Here is an 18,942-nt window from a genome sequence, read left to right as displayed (position 1 = left end):
AAGACTGAGCTTTTGTACAGCAGTAGCTGTAGTGTATAAATCAGAGTCAGGACATGAAGAGGGACTAATTAATAAATTGTAGCATGGGAGCACCCGCGATTACAGAAAATAGATAAATCTATTGATGGTGCAAAATAGACACCATATAGACCCAACAGACCCCATATTTACTGTTTTTAACCAGTTTCTTTAAATGGAGGAGGTCAAAATGGTTTCCTCCATTGCAAGTGGATTTGAAATGTTTTAGACGTTCGGGTCTGCTTTGCACCATGCCCAACTGAACTCTGAGCAGTTCAGCATTCATGATTCCGCCCAAACACTAAAAACTTGTGCGCCGAAGTAATTCGAAAAATAACTCAAGGAGCCAGCCAAGTGGTCTTTCAGTTTTATCTGCTTGCACTGTACAACAGTGCCTTTAAAAGATTGCACAGGAGTTTACTGGTGGTTTTCGTGTGTCCAACAGTTTGATAGGGCCCTTACCATCTCGAGGACGAATCGATTTTTTCGCCAATTGCTATACATATAAGCAAATGCAGAAAGTTGTGTTTATCTCCCTTTGGGAGGTTACTGTCGATGTAACAATTTTAAAAAGGTAAAGTTTTAGCAGTTTTGGCAAATAACTCCAAGGAAATTCCAAGCCATAATGTCAAATCCAAAGCTAAAGTGTTGGGGGTGGGATTGGAGACACTCAATGTCTCTGGCACTGTTATAGCCCCCCCAAAAACATATTTTTCCACCTGGAAACCTCTACTTAAAGTAGGTTAACCCTTACTACCTCACTGACATTATAGGAACTTTGAGAAAAACATGTCCCCCACCCCCCATCCAAGGTAAATTGGGCATAGGTCATTGTACCTTGCCTGGAGATGCTATTCTCTATTAAGTTTAATGCTCTGCACAGAACCCCACTGAAACCTGAGAATTGAACACAACAGAAGTGACATCCTGGGATGTAAGCTTGAAACATCGTGGTTGGAACACAAGCTCAACCATCTGAGCTGCAATGAATTTTGCAGAGCAAAGCTTTTATGCTATAGTTCAACAATTCTGGAGTCACGACAGTGCGAATGGAGAAAATCACAATGTTAAAATTAATTCTCATTTGCTACTTACTGCTTCTTCCAAGTGCTGCTTATCCGGATGATCGTTTGGAGTGTGCCTGAGGATTTCTTTTAAGAGCAAAGGGTACTTCACCAGTCGACTGCGTGGAATGTCCAGAAAATTCCAGAGATCCAGCTTGCGACTAAAAGGTGACTCCAAACAACGTTGTAGAAAGTCATGGACTCGATGATCTTGTTTCTTGTGATCCAATAGGGCTTTGGCTGCCACCTGGTTGCTGCAGTAACTATCGTAGGAGTTTAAGCAAGGGAGCTAAGAGGGGGGGAAAAAAAAGATTTAAAATGCGTGGCAGCTAAAATCCCTGCGGCACTACATGGCATCGTAAAAATCAAGAAAAACTGAAAATGCTGGGAATCTAAAAAGAAACAAACTGCAACTGTTGGAAATATGCAGTACCTCACATTTAGCTAACAGAGGAGACAGATCATAACTATTTCTGAGTATTTTCCATCAATCCTGTCCTTTCTCCCACAGATGCTAACTGACTTGCTGTGGATTTCCAGCATTTTGTCATTTTAATCAGTTACTGATGCAATGTAGGATGGCTCCCTAAGTGCGCAAAGTTTCACAAACATTATTCATAATTTTTCACTGGGCTAAGGTCTGTTTTCAATCACCATGACGACTGTTTTTATCTAATGACTGTCAAGTTCAACGCTCACCAATAAACCCATGAGGGAACTTTGCGGGATGAGTATCTGAACTAACAAACTCCAGTGTGGACCCATTTGCACGGAGGTGTAGTGTAAGAAAAAGAACAGCTAAGTTGCATTCTGCAAGCCCCCACAAACAGCAACTCGAGAATGACCAGACAATCTGTCTTTGTCATCTTTATTGAGGGGTAAATGTCGGCCTGAAGGAAGAAAATCAATTCAGCCCAAGACAAGAGTGAACTAGCAGGAACTGGCCTCATCTGGATTTTATTGGAAGTGACCGATAAGGTGGTAAGTCTATTGGACTTATCAGGAATCCAGTAGGGACTCCCAGTTGCTGAGTTGACACCAGTACCTTTCAGCCAACTTCAGCTGGAACTATGGCACGTGTTGTAAATTTCACCAAGAGTCGGAGCGGGACTTGGTGCCAAGCTGGTTAATGGGTTATTAACTCTCAGTCAGTGGATAATGGGGTCTGACAGGTGCAGGAGTGAACTAGACCACTGTCCCTCAGTCTGTCAATGGGTGAGTTACCCTATGCACCCTCCCTACCTCAGCAACTCTTCTCTGCCTGATTGCAGCAACCCCTCTATTTCCCCAAGTCATTGTAGCAAGGTTCCTCATGATTGCTCCCCCCTGAATTGAAGCAAGCTCTCCATCATCGTCCCTCAACACCCCAGATTGCAATCAGAAGCGTTTGGATGGGGCGACAGAGAGGCAATTAGTTGTGGTATATATTTCAAGATATTTTATACTGGACACCACTCAACAATAGTTATGGAAAGGTTAATGCGGCACTAACTATGGCCAGGACACCTGGCATAACATATCTACTCTTTTTGGAATCTTTAAAATCTACCCAAGCAGGCAGATGATGCTTTGGTGCAACACCTCATCTAAAGGACAGTGCAGCACTCCCTCAGCACTGCACTGAAGCACCAGTCTTCGAGCCCAAAGTGATTCAGACTCGGGTATGCTGCTAACTGAGTCATAGCTGGCACTGATTGAAAATAGAAATGTGTCAGGCTTGTCCCTTTAGCAAGCTACCAAAGCCCATCCATGATTTCAACAGCAGAGTCAGTCACCTTTTTGATCTGAACCCCCCCCCCCCCCCGAATCTAGCCCCCCACTCACCCTGCCCCCGATAGCTCAGTTTGGCAACACAGAATCACTCGTAACCCCACCTGTTTATTGATGGATCCAGGAAGTCTGTAATTGCTTTCAGAGATGTAAAGTTGAAAAAAACTTATTTCTACACAATCTTAATGAGAACTTCAAAATGAATGTCATACTTTTTATTTACATCTGAGACCTTAGCAGCCGAATTTTAATTGACTCTACAAGGGGAGCACACAATTTTTAAAATGTCCTACCACTGAAAGTCCAGGACAAGAATTAACCAGATTGTGCAACTCATGTAATGCACAGCAAAATATATCAATAATGCATTCAGCACTGTGAAAGTATTAAAAGATTCAGAATGGCACTGCACTTAAGGATTCTAGCACGAATGCTGCACTGCAGTATTAACCACTACTGACAACAAAGCAAAAACAACTTAAAGCCAGAATTACTATATTATAACTAGCTGTGGAATCCATGCTGCAATGTGAATGGAGTAGAGTTCACCACACTTGATATCCAAAACTATTACGAAACCATTTTTATTTGTGATAACAAAAATAATGTGTGGACCTGCAACAGAAAGGGGGGGGTGGGTGAGGAGAGGTTCAGTCCTCAGTAAGGTTCTCAGGAATGACTCCAGTTTTGAAAAAAAAAATCTGCAAGCACTGGTTACAGAAATGCAAATTCAGTGAAAGGAAGAATCGTTAAGCTGCCCATCTGCACTATTAATTGTCTGCTAGATGGCTGGACAAACCACAAGAGAAAATTCTGGAAGTTCTCAGCTGGGAAAACAAGGTGACGCTTCAGATCAACGGCCCTGAGGAAAGGTCACAGACCAGAAACACTGGGCAGCAATTTACTGGCCTCCGAGTGGCAGGAACAAAGGTGTGAAGCTAGTAAAAGGTGCAGTGCTGCATCAGGAAGGCTCCCAGACGCAGTCCCACTGCCGGAGAAATGTTCCAGCAGTGGGCTGCAGATTGGCTGTCTGCCCCATGGAGGTGAGCAGAAAATAGAAACACTTTAAAGTCCCATTAAGTGGGGCTGCTGGCATATTGTTAATGGGGGAGTGCCCCCCCCCCCACCCCACCCCACCTCCCTTTTGCCTAAAGTTTGTTGCAAAAATTGTTTGATTTTGAAGGTGTTGAACTGTGGGAAAAGAAGATCCTGAATCTACTCTATACTGATCTGTTCACCCCTTGCAATTTAATTTAGAGTTCCAGATTTGAAGTTTATTTATTAGTGTCACAAGCAGGGTTACATTAACACTGCAATGAAGTTACTGTGAAAATCCCCGAGTCACCACAGTCCGGCACCTGTTCAGGTACACTGAGCGAGAATTTTGCATGGCCAATGCACCTAACCAGCACGTTTTCCGGACTGTGGGAGGAAACCGGAGCATCGGGAGGAAACCCACACAGACACGAGGAGAATGTGCAGACTCCGCACAGACAGTGACCCGAGCCGGGAATTGAACCCGGGTCCCCGGCGCTGTGAGGCAGCAGTGCTAACCATTATGATTCTCCTTCCTATTCTTTAACTATCTTGCATCCTCCTACAAGATGACATCTCAGCTATGTCCTTTTCAGATTTCTGTTAACCAAAAGGTATGAAGGGATATGGGACAAAGGCAGGTATATGCAGTTAGGTCACAGATCAACCTTGATCTTAGTAAATGGCAAAACAAATTCGAGGGGGTGAATGGTCCGCCTCCTGTCCCTATGTTGCTAATTATTCATCAGCATTGCTATGCATGACTGATGTGTTACTCTTCTCCATTAATAGTTCGTCTTAAAGCAGTTAGAATTCAAACATGATCATTTGTTTTGAATTGAAATCATCTTAAAGAAATTGAAATCTAATAAAGAAGAGAAGCTTGATGAAGTAAATTTAATATAAAATGTGATCTGTGAATAGATGATTTTTCTGTCACTCCATGTGAGTGTACACAGACATTTGGTGGTGGTTACCTGAATCTGTGCCGAGAACAGGGCAAGGTGATAAAATGTCAAAGTTTGCAAAACATCAATTAACTCTGTGCATTTTTAAAGGGGATATATTTACATTCTTTCATGTCACTGTAACCCTTTTACTTTGGTGTCAGTTTCCAGTTTGGATCTGGCTCAGCTGACAGCAGCTGTTAGATTTGTTACTGATAGCTGTTGGGAGGATCTTATTTTAACCAAACAATCTCTGCATGTATCGGGATATCGCAAATCTGTCAAATGTCCGTTTGGGCTATCGTGGCCTGTGTGATGCGGCACTTTTGGGAACTGACAGCACAAACGTACCAATGAATCAAATGTAAAAGCAGATTAAAATAAAGGTTGAAACAATTTCTTACCCAGCCTACAAGGATGTGGCCAACATGCTCTGTCGTCCCATCTGGTTTCCGGGCTTCTCGGAGCCGACTGAGAAGATCTGAACAAAAATAAATGAGGAAACGTAAGGGTCACAGCAAGATGCTTTCCCCAAGGAGGAAGTGCATGAACGTTTGCAGAAAATGACATTGTTCCCCGTGAACCCTTAAGCTCTTTATTACATTTGAGGCAACCTTCACATAACCAACCACTGTCTGTTCAATCTGAGAGGAAAGCCATACCTTCGTGCAAGGGAATAAGGGAATCCAGTGTTCCAAATATCTGATTCAGCTCCTGTTCAGTCATAATGGAGAGCTTGAGCATCGGATCGTGATAAGCCTGTGTGAGAGAGACCAATATTTAATGGTCCATATTCGGATACTTAGAAAGTGCATTTTGCAGAGAGCATGTTTCAACATGTAACTGACTTGTTCCTTTACTGTAATGCTTCTGACCGACACATCTGAGACCCCAATGTCTTCTCGACAGTTGCAATTTCATAAGTAACAATTTATCAGATTAGTTTCACAACAGGATTTATTTTAATGAAATTTAGCTGCTGGGTGAAAAGAGCTTAAAAACAAAAGCAAATTCAGTGATCCACAATTAATTCAAGGAGATTTAAGAGCTGCTTGCACCTGGGACCAATATTCCCACAGCATGGTGCGCTATTGCAGCAGAATGCTTACTCTGCACAAGTACAATTCACATCTTCAAAAATAAATGGGTTGGGGGATACAATTTGACTAATGGCCCTGATGATACTCTGAAATAGAAATATGAACATGTGGCAGATATTTAATTAATGTGTACATTCAATTGTTAACAATTACAAAATACATATCTAAAACCAATATTGTTCAAAATATGATTACTCAATTATAGCAGAATTATGTGGAAAATTCCAATTACATTTTTTAAATCTGATAATTGGAAATAATGTGTGCATCACCTTTTTTGCTAGCTTCAAATCTTCAATTAAAACTTGTTCTCCCTGGGAAAGTTCAAAAATTGCCTGCAAAAAAAAAATTAGTAACGGAATCATTTAAATGAAGAAGAATTGGTCACAATTAGACCAGTGACATGTGTGCGGTGTGGTTAAAGTGACACTGGTTGAACCCAAATTCCAAACAATCAATCTAATCTCTCAAAGGAAAAATGGTTACATTCCTGAACTTTTCTTATAAGTATTTCCAAAGTAGAGTTGTGGAAAAGGTGCATATTATCTGAACAAAATCGTGGAGAAGAAAGTTTAATAGTTTTCAGGTCTTGAATTATGTGGAGGGGCCAAAAGTCACAAACATCTGTTTAAAATTCCTGGGTGTGATATATATGAGAGAGCTTTGTGCCATCCATAAGGTATATAATTCATGGTTAAAAATCTAATGCATGCATGTACTTTCTGCCAAGTTGCCTCTTCTCATGATTTTGGTGGTCACAGCTTTATGTTATATTTAAACATTTAACCTGTCTTACTGAACATGTAGATTACAAATCCTCCATGTAACAGTTGCCAGTTAACAATTCGTTTGTAGCCTTTGGCCAGGAGCCACTGCTTTGAAGCAAATTTTTGAAAGCTTTCAAGTTCCATTGCCATCTTGCATATAAAAAAAACTCAAACATGGAAATGCCACAGGAAACTTATGAAAAAGTTTTGCATCTCGCACAACTGCCAAAGAGTCCACATATCATTGTGATGCAGGTGATATAAAATTACAACTGCAAAATCTTCTGCACGTAAACACCATTCTGCCTGTCCAACGGTTCTATGTCAAGTGTTTGGATACATGGGCCTCCTACCATGCTAATACTCTCTTCCCACCTTGCCCCCATATCCTTCTATATTCCCTTTTCCCTCGCTGCCTCCATATCCTTGTATATTCCCTTTTCCCTCGTGTATGTATCAAGCCTGCCCTTAAATGCATCATTGTCATCTTCTTCACCACTTACTTGACAACAAGTGCCACATTCGCACCACTGTGAAAATAAATAGCATCTTTGTTCATCATTTGTTAGTGGCTATCTTACATTTAAGCTTCATTGTTTTGGACTCCTTCATGAGTGGTAAAGGGTTTCACCACAGCCATGTTATCAAGCCCCTTAGTCTAACTGCAGGTATAATCTATGATCAAAACACTTAGATAAATGAACATGAAGTGTGAAAACACAAGCAGGTACAATTATCCTCTAATTAACCTCAAGGTGCTATGCAGAGAGACAATATTTAAGTAAGGGACCTTGAAGTTACAGGCCACTTTAGCAGCTAAATTCCATAACTGTGATCTAGACTCCAGATCAGCAATGAGCATTGCACATTCTTGGAAATCAGGTCCAGGTATATTTTCTTCCCAAGTTTCTAGCCCCTGCCACTTGTATTCAGCACCGATGTTTTAGTAAAACTTTCAGCAACAAAAAATACAATGTGATAGTGAACAATTTTAAGGTATCAACACCTTACTCGAATGGTTCTTTTTTTCTCTTAGAATGTGGGTGATGGTGGAAAGGTCACAGGTATTTTGCGTTCTTAGCTGCCCTGAGGAACAGGTTGAGGGTAGCTTCCTGTGTACAACTTAACTGCATATTTCTGTTGTATGAAGGATTTTTCCAGTTTGACTATATATTCTGCAAAGTTATATTGCAGTTTCAATGCTGATTTGTAAATTAGTTTCACACAACCGCTAATTGATGGCAATTAACATTTAAACATCTGCTTTTACTATAAATGTGAATGCTTTGATTACAGGATCTTCTTCTACCCAAAGCTATTTTTCTTTCACATTATTTCAACCACTTGCCAATGTTTTCCCCAAGACCAAATCTTCCAGTTGCTTTGGCATTACAGGTATACTCCTCACTCTTGCTTTTATTACAACAACAAATATTATGAGAGAGAAGATGGATTAAATGTTATCCACACTGGAAAGAGGACAGTTAAATGATACAGAACGACTCACATAGGAGTGTCTCACAAGCAAAAGAACACAACAGCAATATCTTTCAGTGGGTGGGTTCCCTGCCTTGAAAAGGTTGGCAGATTGCTATACAGGTCCTGCTATATTCCAACGCAGGAATCGTTTATTTAATTACACGATCAGCTGTACAGCTATCATAGGGAATCAATAATAAAGATCTGTTCTTGCTCATGATAGCAAAATATTTGGTTCTCTGCAATTAACATCCCTGTAATTTTGCAATAGAATTTACAGTAATTTTAAAAATAAACTATATGCCCCAAATGAAGTATCACATCAACAACTGAACTGTGACAAACAAATGACAGGTTTCTCCATGTTGGACGAACAAATTAATATCTTTACTGTTTACTTTTATAGCAAAAACGTTTCAAGTTGCTTGCACTCTCATTCCTAATCTATAAAGACATGGGTGTGAATGCTTGAAGTCAGAAGCCACATTCCCAAGCCAGGAGTGAGGCAGTAGTGGGAGCGAAGCCGGTCACTGATTAAATGAGTCAAACTTTCTGTTTTCTGATGGAAGAGTATAGCTGCTCTGCACTCGTACCTCTTGCCTTTTGATTTCCTTAGCTGTGAGCATCTGATTGACACGAATGTCAAAAGTTTCACTCCAGAGTTTGCTGTCTCGACGCTTTGCAATGGCAGGGGGCCCATGTCTAGAAGAGGGTCTTGGGGTGAAAATTTCCGGTCGGCTCTCACTTCGGAAACTAATGGAACGCTATAACAAAGAGGGAGAAAAGAATTGCTACAGATTCTGTACACAACATACACGTTGAAATAGAACATTATGTAACTGTAATTGAATGATTTGCTGCAAATGTCACTGTAATGGAAAACTGTTTTACAATATGCAACACACAAGAGGATTTGCAATTTGACACCTTTGATTTAAAGTGCACCTTTGCTCATAGAATTATTAAACCATATGAAATAGACTTGCTTTAATGTCTTGCAATAATGACTGGTCCCATAGTACTGTGAATGAATGATGGTTCTATCAGCCATAAAATATTATGCCCTGGAACAGGGTTTTGAGTAGCTCCGGTCCAGTTAACACACAAGAATAAAAAGGTGAAGACTGTTTTCAGCACAACACAAAAAAAGCTAAGACTCAAATAATGGAGAACTTCTGCTGCTTGTATAAACTAATGCTTTTGGACATGGTTCCCTTGCATCCTTGTTAAACCTGCAGCCCTGTAATATGCTATTGACATTTAGACTTCAGATTGCATTTATACTGCAGCACTAACTTTGCTTCATATTATTTCTAAGAAGTGGTAATGTAAATACAGAATCAGGAACCGACATGTATTTGCATCAATAGGGAGTAAGAGTCCTGTCTGCACTCATCTTAGCATCAGTAAGATTCGGCAATGCAAATGCAGACTCAGAAACTATGAAATCATAGAATTCCTACAGAAGTACAGGAGGCGGCCATTTGACCCACTGAGCCTGCATCGGCAATAATCTCACGGAGGCCGTATCGCCGTAACCGTACGAATTTACCCTGCTATTCCCCCTGACACTAAAGGGCAATTTAGCATGGACAATCAACATAACCTGCACATCTTTGAACTGTGGGAGGAAACTAGAGCACCCGGAGGAAACCCACACAGACACAGAGAACGTGCAAACTCCGCACAGACAATCACCCAAGGCCGGAATTGAACCCGGGCCCCTAGCACTGAGACAGCAGTGCTAACCACTGTGCCGCCCTTGGTATGTTTTAATCCCCGATTTAAGTACAGCGAGTGGATTAGGATAAAGTGCGAATGAACGGTGCTAACCAACATGATAAAGCTTACCAGGATATTTTGTACATCTTTTTAAAAAAAATCTCCATCATAATAATGCTGCTTCACAGCTCCAGGGACCTGGGTTCGATTCCCGGCTTGGGTCACTGTCTGTGTGGAGTTTGCACATTTTCCTCGTGTCTGCGTGGGTTTCCTCCGGGTGCTCCGGTTTCCTCCCACAGTCCAAAGATGTGCGGGTTAGGTTGATTGGCCATGCTAAAAATTGCCCTTAGTGTCCCGAGATGCGTAGGTTAGAGGGATTAGTGGGTAAAATATGTAGGGATATGGGGGTAGGGCCTGGGTGGGATTGTGGTCGGTGCAGACTCGATGGGCCAAATGGCCTCTTTCTGTGCTGTAGGGTTTCTATGATTCTATGATTTCTATGTTAAGTGGCAGTGAATATGCTTCAATGAATTCATTTCATGCTAATATTTGCTAACAAGCAGGAAATAAATGTTGTGAATAAGTTATGCATTGATTAATCAGATTACACAGGGTCAAAAATAATTTATTTGTCACCTGCTATTTATTAAAGGATTTATTCTTAATATTTTCTTTCAGGTTAACAAAAAGCTTTTTTAAAAAATATCTGCTGATGGATACAGTTTTTCTAATCCATTCCCTGTAGAGCACTTGGTGCAACCTGGGGGGAAGCCTAACCCCTAGGCCTCTATCATCGACTTTAATGAAGAACCACTAGAAGGTGCTAAAGACCAGCTTGGGGTTGCCAGCATTTTAACGTTTTTTTTTGCATTTTAGGGATGTGCCTAGTAGTGACTGGTAGTCTGTGACATAGATTAGATTGGAAAACTATTGTGTGAGGAATGGTATTTTAACGCCACTGCCAAATGTCTATGGCTCCACCAAACTGCCCCGAGGGCATTTCAAAGAACGTCTCAGTCAGTCGCACTTTTATGTTTACCAGATATCAACAGTAAAGACTTGAACTTAAACTGTAATCAATGGAAACTTGGAAAAACTTTTTAGTATTAGTCAGCCTTCTGCGACCCTGCCATATGTAAGTTTTTAAAGACAGGAGCTAAACCGCAGTGTACACATTTTCAAAACTTGCTATGATTACCAAGGTACAAACTGGTTTTCTCTGGTCGTATATTTGATTGCATTTTATTGACAGACTCAGTGACTACCATTGCTTCCCACTTTTTAATCACAGTAAGCAGGAGCTGAAATCGAAGCCAGTCTACAATTTCCACGGCCTTTTAGCATTTTTTCCACAAAATTGGTGAATAATACTGCAGTTTACTCCTGATACTTGTGAGAGTGACCCTCCAAGGGAAATTAGAAATATTTGTGTTTGAAAACAGTCTTTATATTCAAGTTCCTGCAGGTTAAGTGCTGCAAGTAATAAAAGTCTCTCAGCAGCTGTACAAATATGCTTGCAGCAGTGGACAGGGTGCCAGGCACAGCTTAAGTCTAGCCAAAGCATAATTTGCTTTCACGCTCAGCACAACTGGAACTAATGCAGCTCTTTTTCAGAAACATCAGAAACTTTTCACATATAAATTCTGGGAAGAGATTTATCACCCCCAGGGAATGCAAGAATCTCAGTGCAGTCACGCTATTTCCCTACCTTCTGGATCAAACACTAACCGAAGTAAATTAGTAACCTCCCTTCCCCCGCCTCTCCAGGCAAGGCCTATTACCAGTGCAACATGTGCAGCACAGCAGAGAAAGAAGCATAACAGACCCTTATTCTGCTCTTGACTGATGGTAAAATTATTTAGCATTACACAGCTGCACTCGTGTTCCTGGACACAACAACCAAGGGTTAACGTGATCGGTGTGATGCTGCAGCTTACTCTTCTGAAGATGTGGTTAGGAGGATTGGCCACGTTAAATTGCCCCTTAGTAACCCAGGAAATGTGGGTTAGGGGGATAAGCGGGGTAAATACGCGGGGTTACGGGGATAGGGCCTGGATAGGATGCTCCGACAGAGAGTCGGTGTGCTTCCCACTGCCTCGGAAAAACAGCCAGCATAATCAAGGACCCCACGCACCCCGGAAAGACTCTCGTCCACCTTTTCCCATCGGGAAAAAGATACAAAAGTCTAAGATCACGTACCAACCGACTCAAGAACAGTTTTTTCCCTGCTGCCATCAGACTTTTGAATTGACCTACCATACATTAAGCTGAAGGGAGGTCACTGATAAAGCAACTCAAGATGGTTGGGCCTTGGACACTATCCTGAGGAACTTCTGCAGTGATGTCCTGCAGAGATGACGAAGCTCCAACAACCACAACATCTTCCTTTCTGCTAAGTATGACTCCAACCCTGAATCCCATTGACTTCAGTTTTGCTGGGGCTCCTTGATACCACATTTACTCAAATGCTATCTTGATGTCAAGGGCAGTCACTCACCTCTGGAGTTCAGTTCTTTTGTCCCATGTTTGGTCTAAGGCTGTAAGGGGGTCAGGAGCTGAGTGGCCCTGACGGAACCCAAACTGAGCATCAGTGAGCAGGTTATTGCTGAGTACGTGCTGATTGACAGCACTGCCAAATACCTCTTCCATCTCTTTGCTGATGTGTGTTTTCTGAGCAAATACGAACAATAACAGATCACCTGTTCTAATTGTAAACTGAAAACAACCACAATAAAATGCTCTTGCCAAAGTGGACGGCCTGAAATGCTCACATGTTTTCTCTACATTGATGCTACTTCACCTGCTGAGTAGTCCCAGCATTTTCTGTTTATATTTCAGATTCCAACATCTGCAACATTTTGCCTTTGTGCAAGAATATAACGCCTAGTCTTTCTAAAAATTGTAGTTCCAACCTTTGTTTCTAACTCTTTCCTCCCAACCCCTCCCTTCCTCTCCTGTTACTGGTGTTGGCACACAACCGCACAGCAATCAGCAGTCCTCACTCAACTGAGTCTGAATCCCAAGTGTACACGAGCAATATAATCAGTGGAGGTGGAGGGGAGATCACAACTCGGGTTAATTTTATTCTCGCTTCATGTCCTTGTCCGCGTGCATTTTACGTCAGATGACACAGGGCAGAAGTCACTGAAGGTAACCCTGGACAATATTTCTCTATCGGTACAGGCTTGGAGGGCCGAAGGGCCTGTTCCTGTGCTGTATCGTTCTTTGTTCCCAGTTCAGGGCGCAAGCAATTGTAGTGATCCCACAAAATGTCATAAAGCTCAGCTAGTGGACTTGGTCCCTTCCTGCATGCTATAGTCAGGTACCCACTGAGCCATCAGGTATAAAGTTGAATTCCTTATGCTATCCATTTCACTAGTTGTCTGTAATGTTAACTGTATGTTAATTGTAGCGATAGGACACAATTATATTGTCAGGTGAATGGCATTGTTTAATTAAGTACTTTGAGCTCATATATAGAGGAAACAGCTGGGACACTGGGGTGAAAGACCGAATATACTTTCTTGGTAAAGAAAAACTCTGTGCCTTGGTTTTGACTTCACAAACCAGCGTGGATTCTATTTAACATGTAATGGCATATAAACTTTCTCTATGCTGCTAATGGTTACCATTTTGTTTTTTAATGCTGCATGAATGATTAAGGTAGATTTATAACATGATTTAAAAACCAGCTCCAACAAATGGAGGTGAAACTATTAGTTGGTACCCTACTGGGTCAATATTTAGAGAGATGCGGACAGGGAGTGAAGCAGAAGAATGGTAACTTTCTTCTCCAGCTATGAAAGGGTTTTTTGTTACAGAAACAGCCCAGATTATGATTATGAAAAGGAGTGAAAGAAATGAGTTGCCTCATGTGCCAAAAGATGCAGAAGAGAAGAAGATATAAACACTAGGAATTTAGCAACAGAGGAGTGATTTAAAATCTGGGACATTAACTTTAATGCAAAACTTTAAATAAATTTTAAATGTGGAATTGACAGCATTATATTTAATCAATTCCGGCATTGAATTTCTAGGGCGAACCCAAAAAACATTCTTTTTGTACATTCTGACATTCAAACACAATAGAACGGCACTGGAATTTTGCTCCTTTGATGTGATAAATTCACTGTTAACTTCAAATCATTAACTTGCATTCTTATCTAATCAGCTAGGATATGGGACATTTGCTAAAAAGATATATGTATGGCTAGGATAATATTATTAATCAGGTTGAATAGCAGTTGGCTTGGGATAAAGATTATGAAAGCGGATGTCATCCTTTATATACACAGATGCAGTGAGTGCAAACCAACTGAACTCACTGTATATCTTTATAATTCTTCACGCATCACGATTGGGGGATCTTACCTGTAACGTCTGGCTGAATCGTTTCAGAGGTGTGGCCTTCACAGGAGGAATGAGATTAGCTAAAGATGTGACCCGGGAAAGCGGTTTCACCCGTTTGTTACTGGGTTCCTGAAAAAGCAAGAAGGAGTTAATGAGGATGTATCAGAATAATTCTGCATGTGTTCCAGCTGATGTATTGTTGCTGGGCTAACCCAAGCACAATGATATCCTATGTCATTGAGGCCGAACTGAACTCACTGACAAGATGTTTATTGTTTCTTGTGACTGGTCACAGACTGCATCTTATATCCTTGCACATTATCATTCTACACTGGAAAATTCATGTTCACATAATAATGTACCATGTCCCCAGAGTAAATTTACACTAATCAATAGCCAGCAGTCGGGAGGACAAACACCTCTGTTGTGCATTAGGAATTTTAATTAGACTAAAGCTATTATACTTACAGGAACACACAGCAATGTGCTAATGCAACACACGTTATTTTAAAATTTACGTCAAGCTCCAAAGTAGGAAAGCTGCATGCAATTTCTCCCGGTTGAGTGGACATGTACCTTGCATTTTTTAATCTCCATTCCCCAAGCTGTAGAAGACAGAGGTCCAGTAGAAAGAATCCCAGGAAATTATTTGGAAAAACCTCCATAAAGAACCCCAGAATAAACATCTCTGTATCTCAATCAATTCCCTCAGAAAATTCTGTTTCTCCTCCTCAGACCTGTGAAGCAGATTTCTGCAGATGACTCTGGGGTTTCAGTGCATGCAAGCAGTCCTTCTAGAAGAATCATTCTCTGATTGCAGTCCTATATTTGGCAGCGTACTGTAGCATCCACAATTAGGTAGAGATCAACACAGCACAATGCAGCTGCTTTAGAAAAATTCCAACAACATGCATCTTTTCAGTCACCTCTCTCGGGACCATTTGTATCAGTGTTATGATGTCTGCAGGATCAGCAAACACGTCCCTTTCCATCTTAACGCAGGTGGCAGTGAAAAACTGCACACAATATTTTCAGACATGAATAGTTTCACCTCTGAACTTCAGTAAAGGCACCATTGCTTAAGTGGCAAATGTTCATTTGCAGAAACATTTTTCAACAAGGGATCCAGAAAAATCTTGCCATTTTTCCTTCTGTAGCAGCAGATATTTTTTGCAACGTACCAGGTTTCACTACCCTTTAGCTTCAAAGCCTCGTCCTCAATTACCTTCCCCTTGATATCAGCACTCTCAGGCCCTCTGACGTCAATGCAGTTGCATTCATATTCTGATCAAACCTTCTATTCAAGCCCCTGAATAATCCTCCTATGGAAAAACACCTTGCTTAATAACCTGTGCTACCAGCTGACTGCACAATAGCTATGAGCCAGACTTTCAGAATGTTATCCAGACATAAGGTCCACAATATACATCTTTACACTGTTCCTCAGGCACATACGCAGATTTATATTTTTACAGCATAAATTATTTAGCACCCAATCGTTCAGTTTTCAGACACATCACTAAGGCTGCCTCCATTTAAAGGTATAGTAACCTTTTCCGATGCCAGGTTGAATTCCAAGTGTCACTCTTAACTAAAGTAATCATAGATTTTGATCAATGAAAAAGAGCGAGCTTAAAGACAAATACTTTAAAGCTGTTGATTTCCAGCTTTCAAATATTCAAACTGTTTTTCAGCATGTAGACAAAAGGCGAATCGATCTGAAACAGTGAAGTTTATGAGTTGTAGCTTCAGAATCTTTTTAAACCTGCAATATTAAAGGGTACTGACAAGGAGGACATGGCAGATAGGTAGGCAGACTGGAGGTTTCAATATTTCTTCTAATGTCCTATTGTGGCTTTGGGTCTGTCTGGAGTGCATGTCTTGGTTCTGATTGCCTTTACAGTTTTAACATTTCAGCACCACAAGGATTTGACATAAAATCCAAATTATGTGCAGAAGCAATAGAAGAGAGTTAACACCCAAGTCTGACAAGATTGGTTAACATCACTAAATTATATTGATGTTAATTTCAATAAGTTTCAAAAGTGACTTAAAGCTGCGGTGCCTTATAAATTGCCCACATACTATTCTTTTTCCAGCATCCAATGCTGCTAATAGTTTTTATATATCAACTTTTGATGCCAATTATCCAAAACGACGTCAAACCACGGGAAAGCAAACAAGTCAATGAAGGGCATACACCGCTTGTTTACAAACTTATATTCAAAGGGGTATGAAATGATTGGTTAAAGTATAATTTGACCATGTCAGAGCAGAGGGAAATGGGTCACTTCCATAGTGTTTTAAACTCCTGATAAAAGAATAAGTTTTGAAAATCCAATGCATCATTTTCCTGCCTTTGTTTCTTAACTGGAACCACAAAAACATTTCTGCTCAAATTCAAAGGAAACAAAAGCAGTTTGAATTGATGGTTTTATTTTAATTTGCGGTTCGTTTTGGAGGCCTTGATGGGCTCACTGTGCTGTGAATAAGTGACTGGCCTAAACAAAATAACAACTTAACAAACAATGCCCAGAGCTAGTCAAACAGAAGAACTCCTCGAGCAAAAATGTGCAGTCAGTAATCGAATCAGTCAGTGGCAGGTATGGACGATATGGAGATGAGTGACTTTTGGAATTAGCACACCAACCTGCTGACCGCACAAAAAAATAATGTACTGAAAACGGTTTCCTTCAAACCGGGTGGCATGGTGGTTAGCACTGCTGCCTCACAGCGCCAGGGACCCAGGTTCGATGCCCGGCTCGGGTCACTGTCTGTGCAGAATCTGCACATTCTCCTCGTGTCTGCATGGGTTTCCTCCGGGCGCTCCGGTTTCCTCCCACAGTCCAAAGATGTGCGGGTTAGGTGGATTGGCCATGCTAGATTGCCCCTTAATGTCAGGGGGACTAGCTAGGGTAAATGCATGAGGTTATGGGGATAGGGCCTGGGTGAGATTGTGGTCAGTGCAGACTCAATGGGCCGAATGGCCTCCTTCTGAAATCAACAGATAAAAGTTTTTAAAATGCCTCACACAGGATTGACTTGAGGGCTGCAATCTAATCAGAAGGCTCAGGTGAGAGTAATTGAAATTACTGTTGTGGGTTCTGTCATTTAAAATCCTTGGTTTGATTACAAACTTAGTCATTACTTTATTGTATTTGAAAATGGAAAGATCAAAAGTAACTCCCCCCCACCCAAGTCAATGTTCACTTCATCTGGAGCAAATTTATTTCCCTGCTCCTTCCTTCTTTCCAGTCTATGATGGCCATCGCTTGCACAGCACTTCTTTCAACTCAATTGTGTTGATTATTCAATTGGTTTCGATTAGACAAGTACTCTTCCACTGTCAGCTGGCAGGGCACGTGTGTAGCGACATCTTGCATCATTTTCCAGCCCCTTGGGAATAGAATGCTCCATAATCACAAGGAGAACACTGGTAAAATTCCCTGCAATTCCAAAAGGTACAGCTGAGTGACAGACTGGGAAATCGACAACTTCCTTCACTGCGCAGGTTACAGATTTCAATGCAAGGCAAAGAGTATAAGAAACAGGAGTGGAAGTAGGCCATTTGGCCCTTTGAGCCTGCTCCATCGTTTAATGAGGTTATGACTGATCTTTAACTTTAAATCCATCTTCCTGCACTCACCCCAAATCCCTTTGCATCCAAAAATCTATCAAACTCTGTCTTGAAGACACTAAATAACTGAGCATTCCAGTTCTCTGGGACAGAGAATTCCAAAGATACACAATTGTAAGAGCGAATTCCTTGTTTTGTGACCCTTAATTCTAAACTCCACCACCAATCCTGTCAGGAGAAAGAGAGCAGTGGAGCCAACAGTCGCTTCTCAAGAATCCACATAACCACTGAACACCCAGTGCACCTCAACATTCCCTTCACACAATACTATTTCCAACTGTGAAGTTGGAATAAGTTGCAATTTCCAATTCAAGTTGCTTTGGAATGTATAGAAACTTTTTTTTAACACAGTGAAGGCAGCTGAACCACTGGGAGACCAAGTGAAAGCTATGCTGATTTCAGAACAGCTGTGACATGAGGCACAAGTTATTTTCATTTCAAGTGTAAAACTGTGTGTTTCCTGGAGTTGAAAAAATTTAGGGGGAATCTAATCGAGGTGATTAGAACGATTTGATAGGGTAGATAGAGAAACCTAGTTTGCTGATGGCCCCATCCAGAACAAGAGGCCATTTAGGAGTGAGACCGGCAAGTATTTTTCACAGGATGAAAATCTGGAAGCGACTCCCCCAAAAGGCTGGGTGGAATCTGCATCAATGGAAAATTTCAAGACAGAGATCGCTAGTTTTTTTGGGTAAGGTATCAAGGGATATTGAGAAACCTGTCCTGGTCCCCTCCATGCCAACGCTATAGTTAAGAAAGCCCACCAACACCTCCTTTCTCAGGAGGCTAAGGAAATTCAGCACGTCAGCTACAACTGTAATCAACTATTACAGATGCGTCATAGGAAGTATCCTTTCCGGATGTATCATAGCTTGTTATGGCTCCTGCTCTGACCAAGACCGCAAGAAACTACAAAGCGTTGTGAACATAGCCCAGTCCATTACGCAAACCAGCCTCCCAACCATTGCCTCCATCTATACTTTCCGCTGCCTCAGAAAAGCAGCCAGCATAATTAAGGACTCCACGCACCCTGGACATACTCTCTTCCACCTT

General features: G+C 41.3%; 1 protein-coding gene across 5 annotated transcripts in view; it reads right to left on the bottom strand.

Moving 5' to 3' along the window:
* The window catches only part of arhgef3 (Rho guanine nucleotide exchange factor (GEF) 3), a 305,631-nt gene that overhangs the window by 6,868 nt on the left and 279,821 nt on the right, over positions 1-18,942 (bottom strand). For 4 of the 5 annotated variants that reach the window (XM_078209601.1, XM_078209602.1, XM_078209604.1 and 1 more), the window contains 6 exons: positions 14,274-14,381; positions 8,774-8,944; positions 6,207-6,269; positions 5,497-5,593; positions 5,239-5,315; positions 1,114-1,371 (listed from right to left, as the gene is read on the bottom strand). In XM_078209601.1, coding sequence (XP_078065727.1) covers positions 1,114-1,371; positions 5,239-5,315; positions 5,497-5,593; positions 6,207-6,269; positions 8,774-8,944; positions 14,274-14,381 — 774 coding nt within the window. Of the gene's footprint in view, positions 1-1,113; positions 1,372-5,238; positions 5,316-5,496; positions 5,594-6,206; positions 6,270-8,773; positions 8,945-14,273; positions 14,382-14,828; positions 15,075-18,942 lie in introns of those variants that run through there. The other variant, XM_078209605.1, reaches the window with a different exon arrangement.

Source organism: Mustelus asterias, chromosome 3 (genome assembly GCF_964213995.1).
Source record: "Mustelus asterias chromosome 3, sMusAst1.hap1.1, whole genome shotgun sequence".
NCBI lineage: Eukaryota > Metazoa > Chordata > Chondrichthyes > Carcharhiniformes > Triakidae > Mustelus > Mustelus asterias.
Note: the sequence above shows the minus strand (reverse complement) of the source record. Positions and strands in the feature narration are given on the sequence as shown.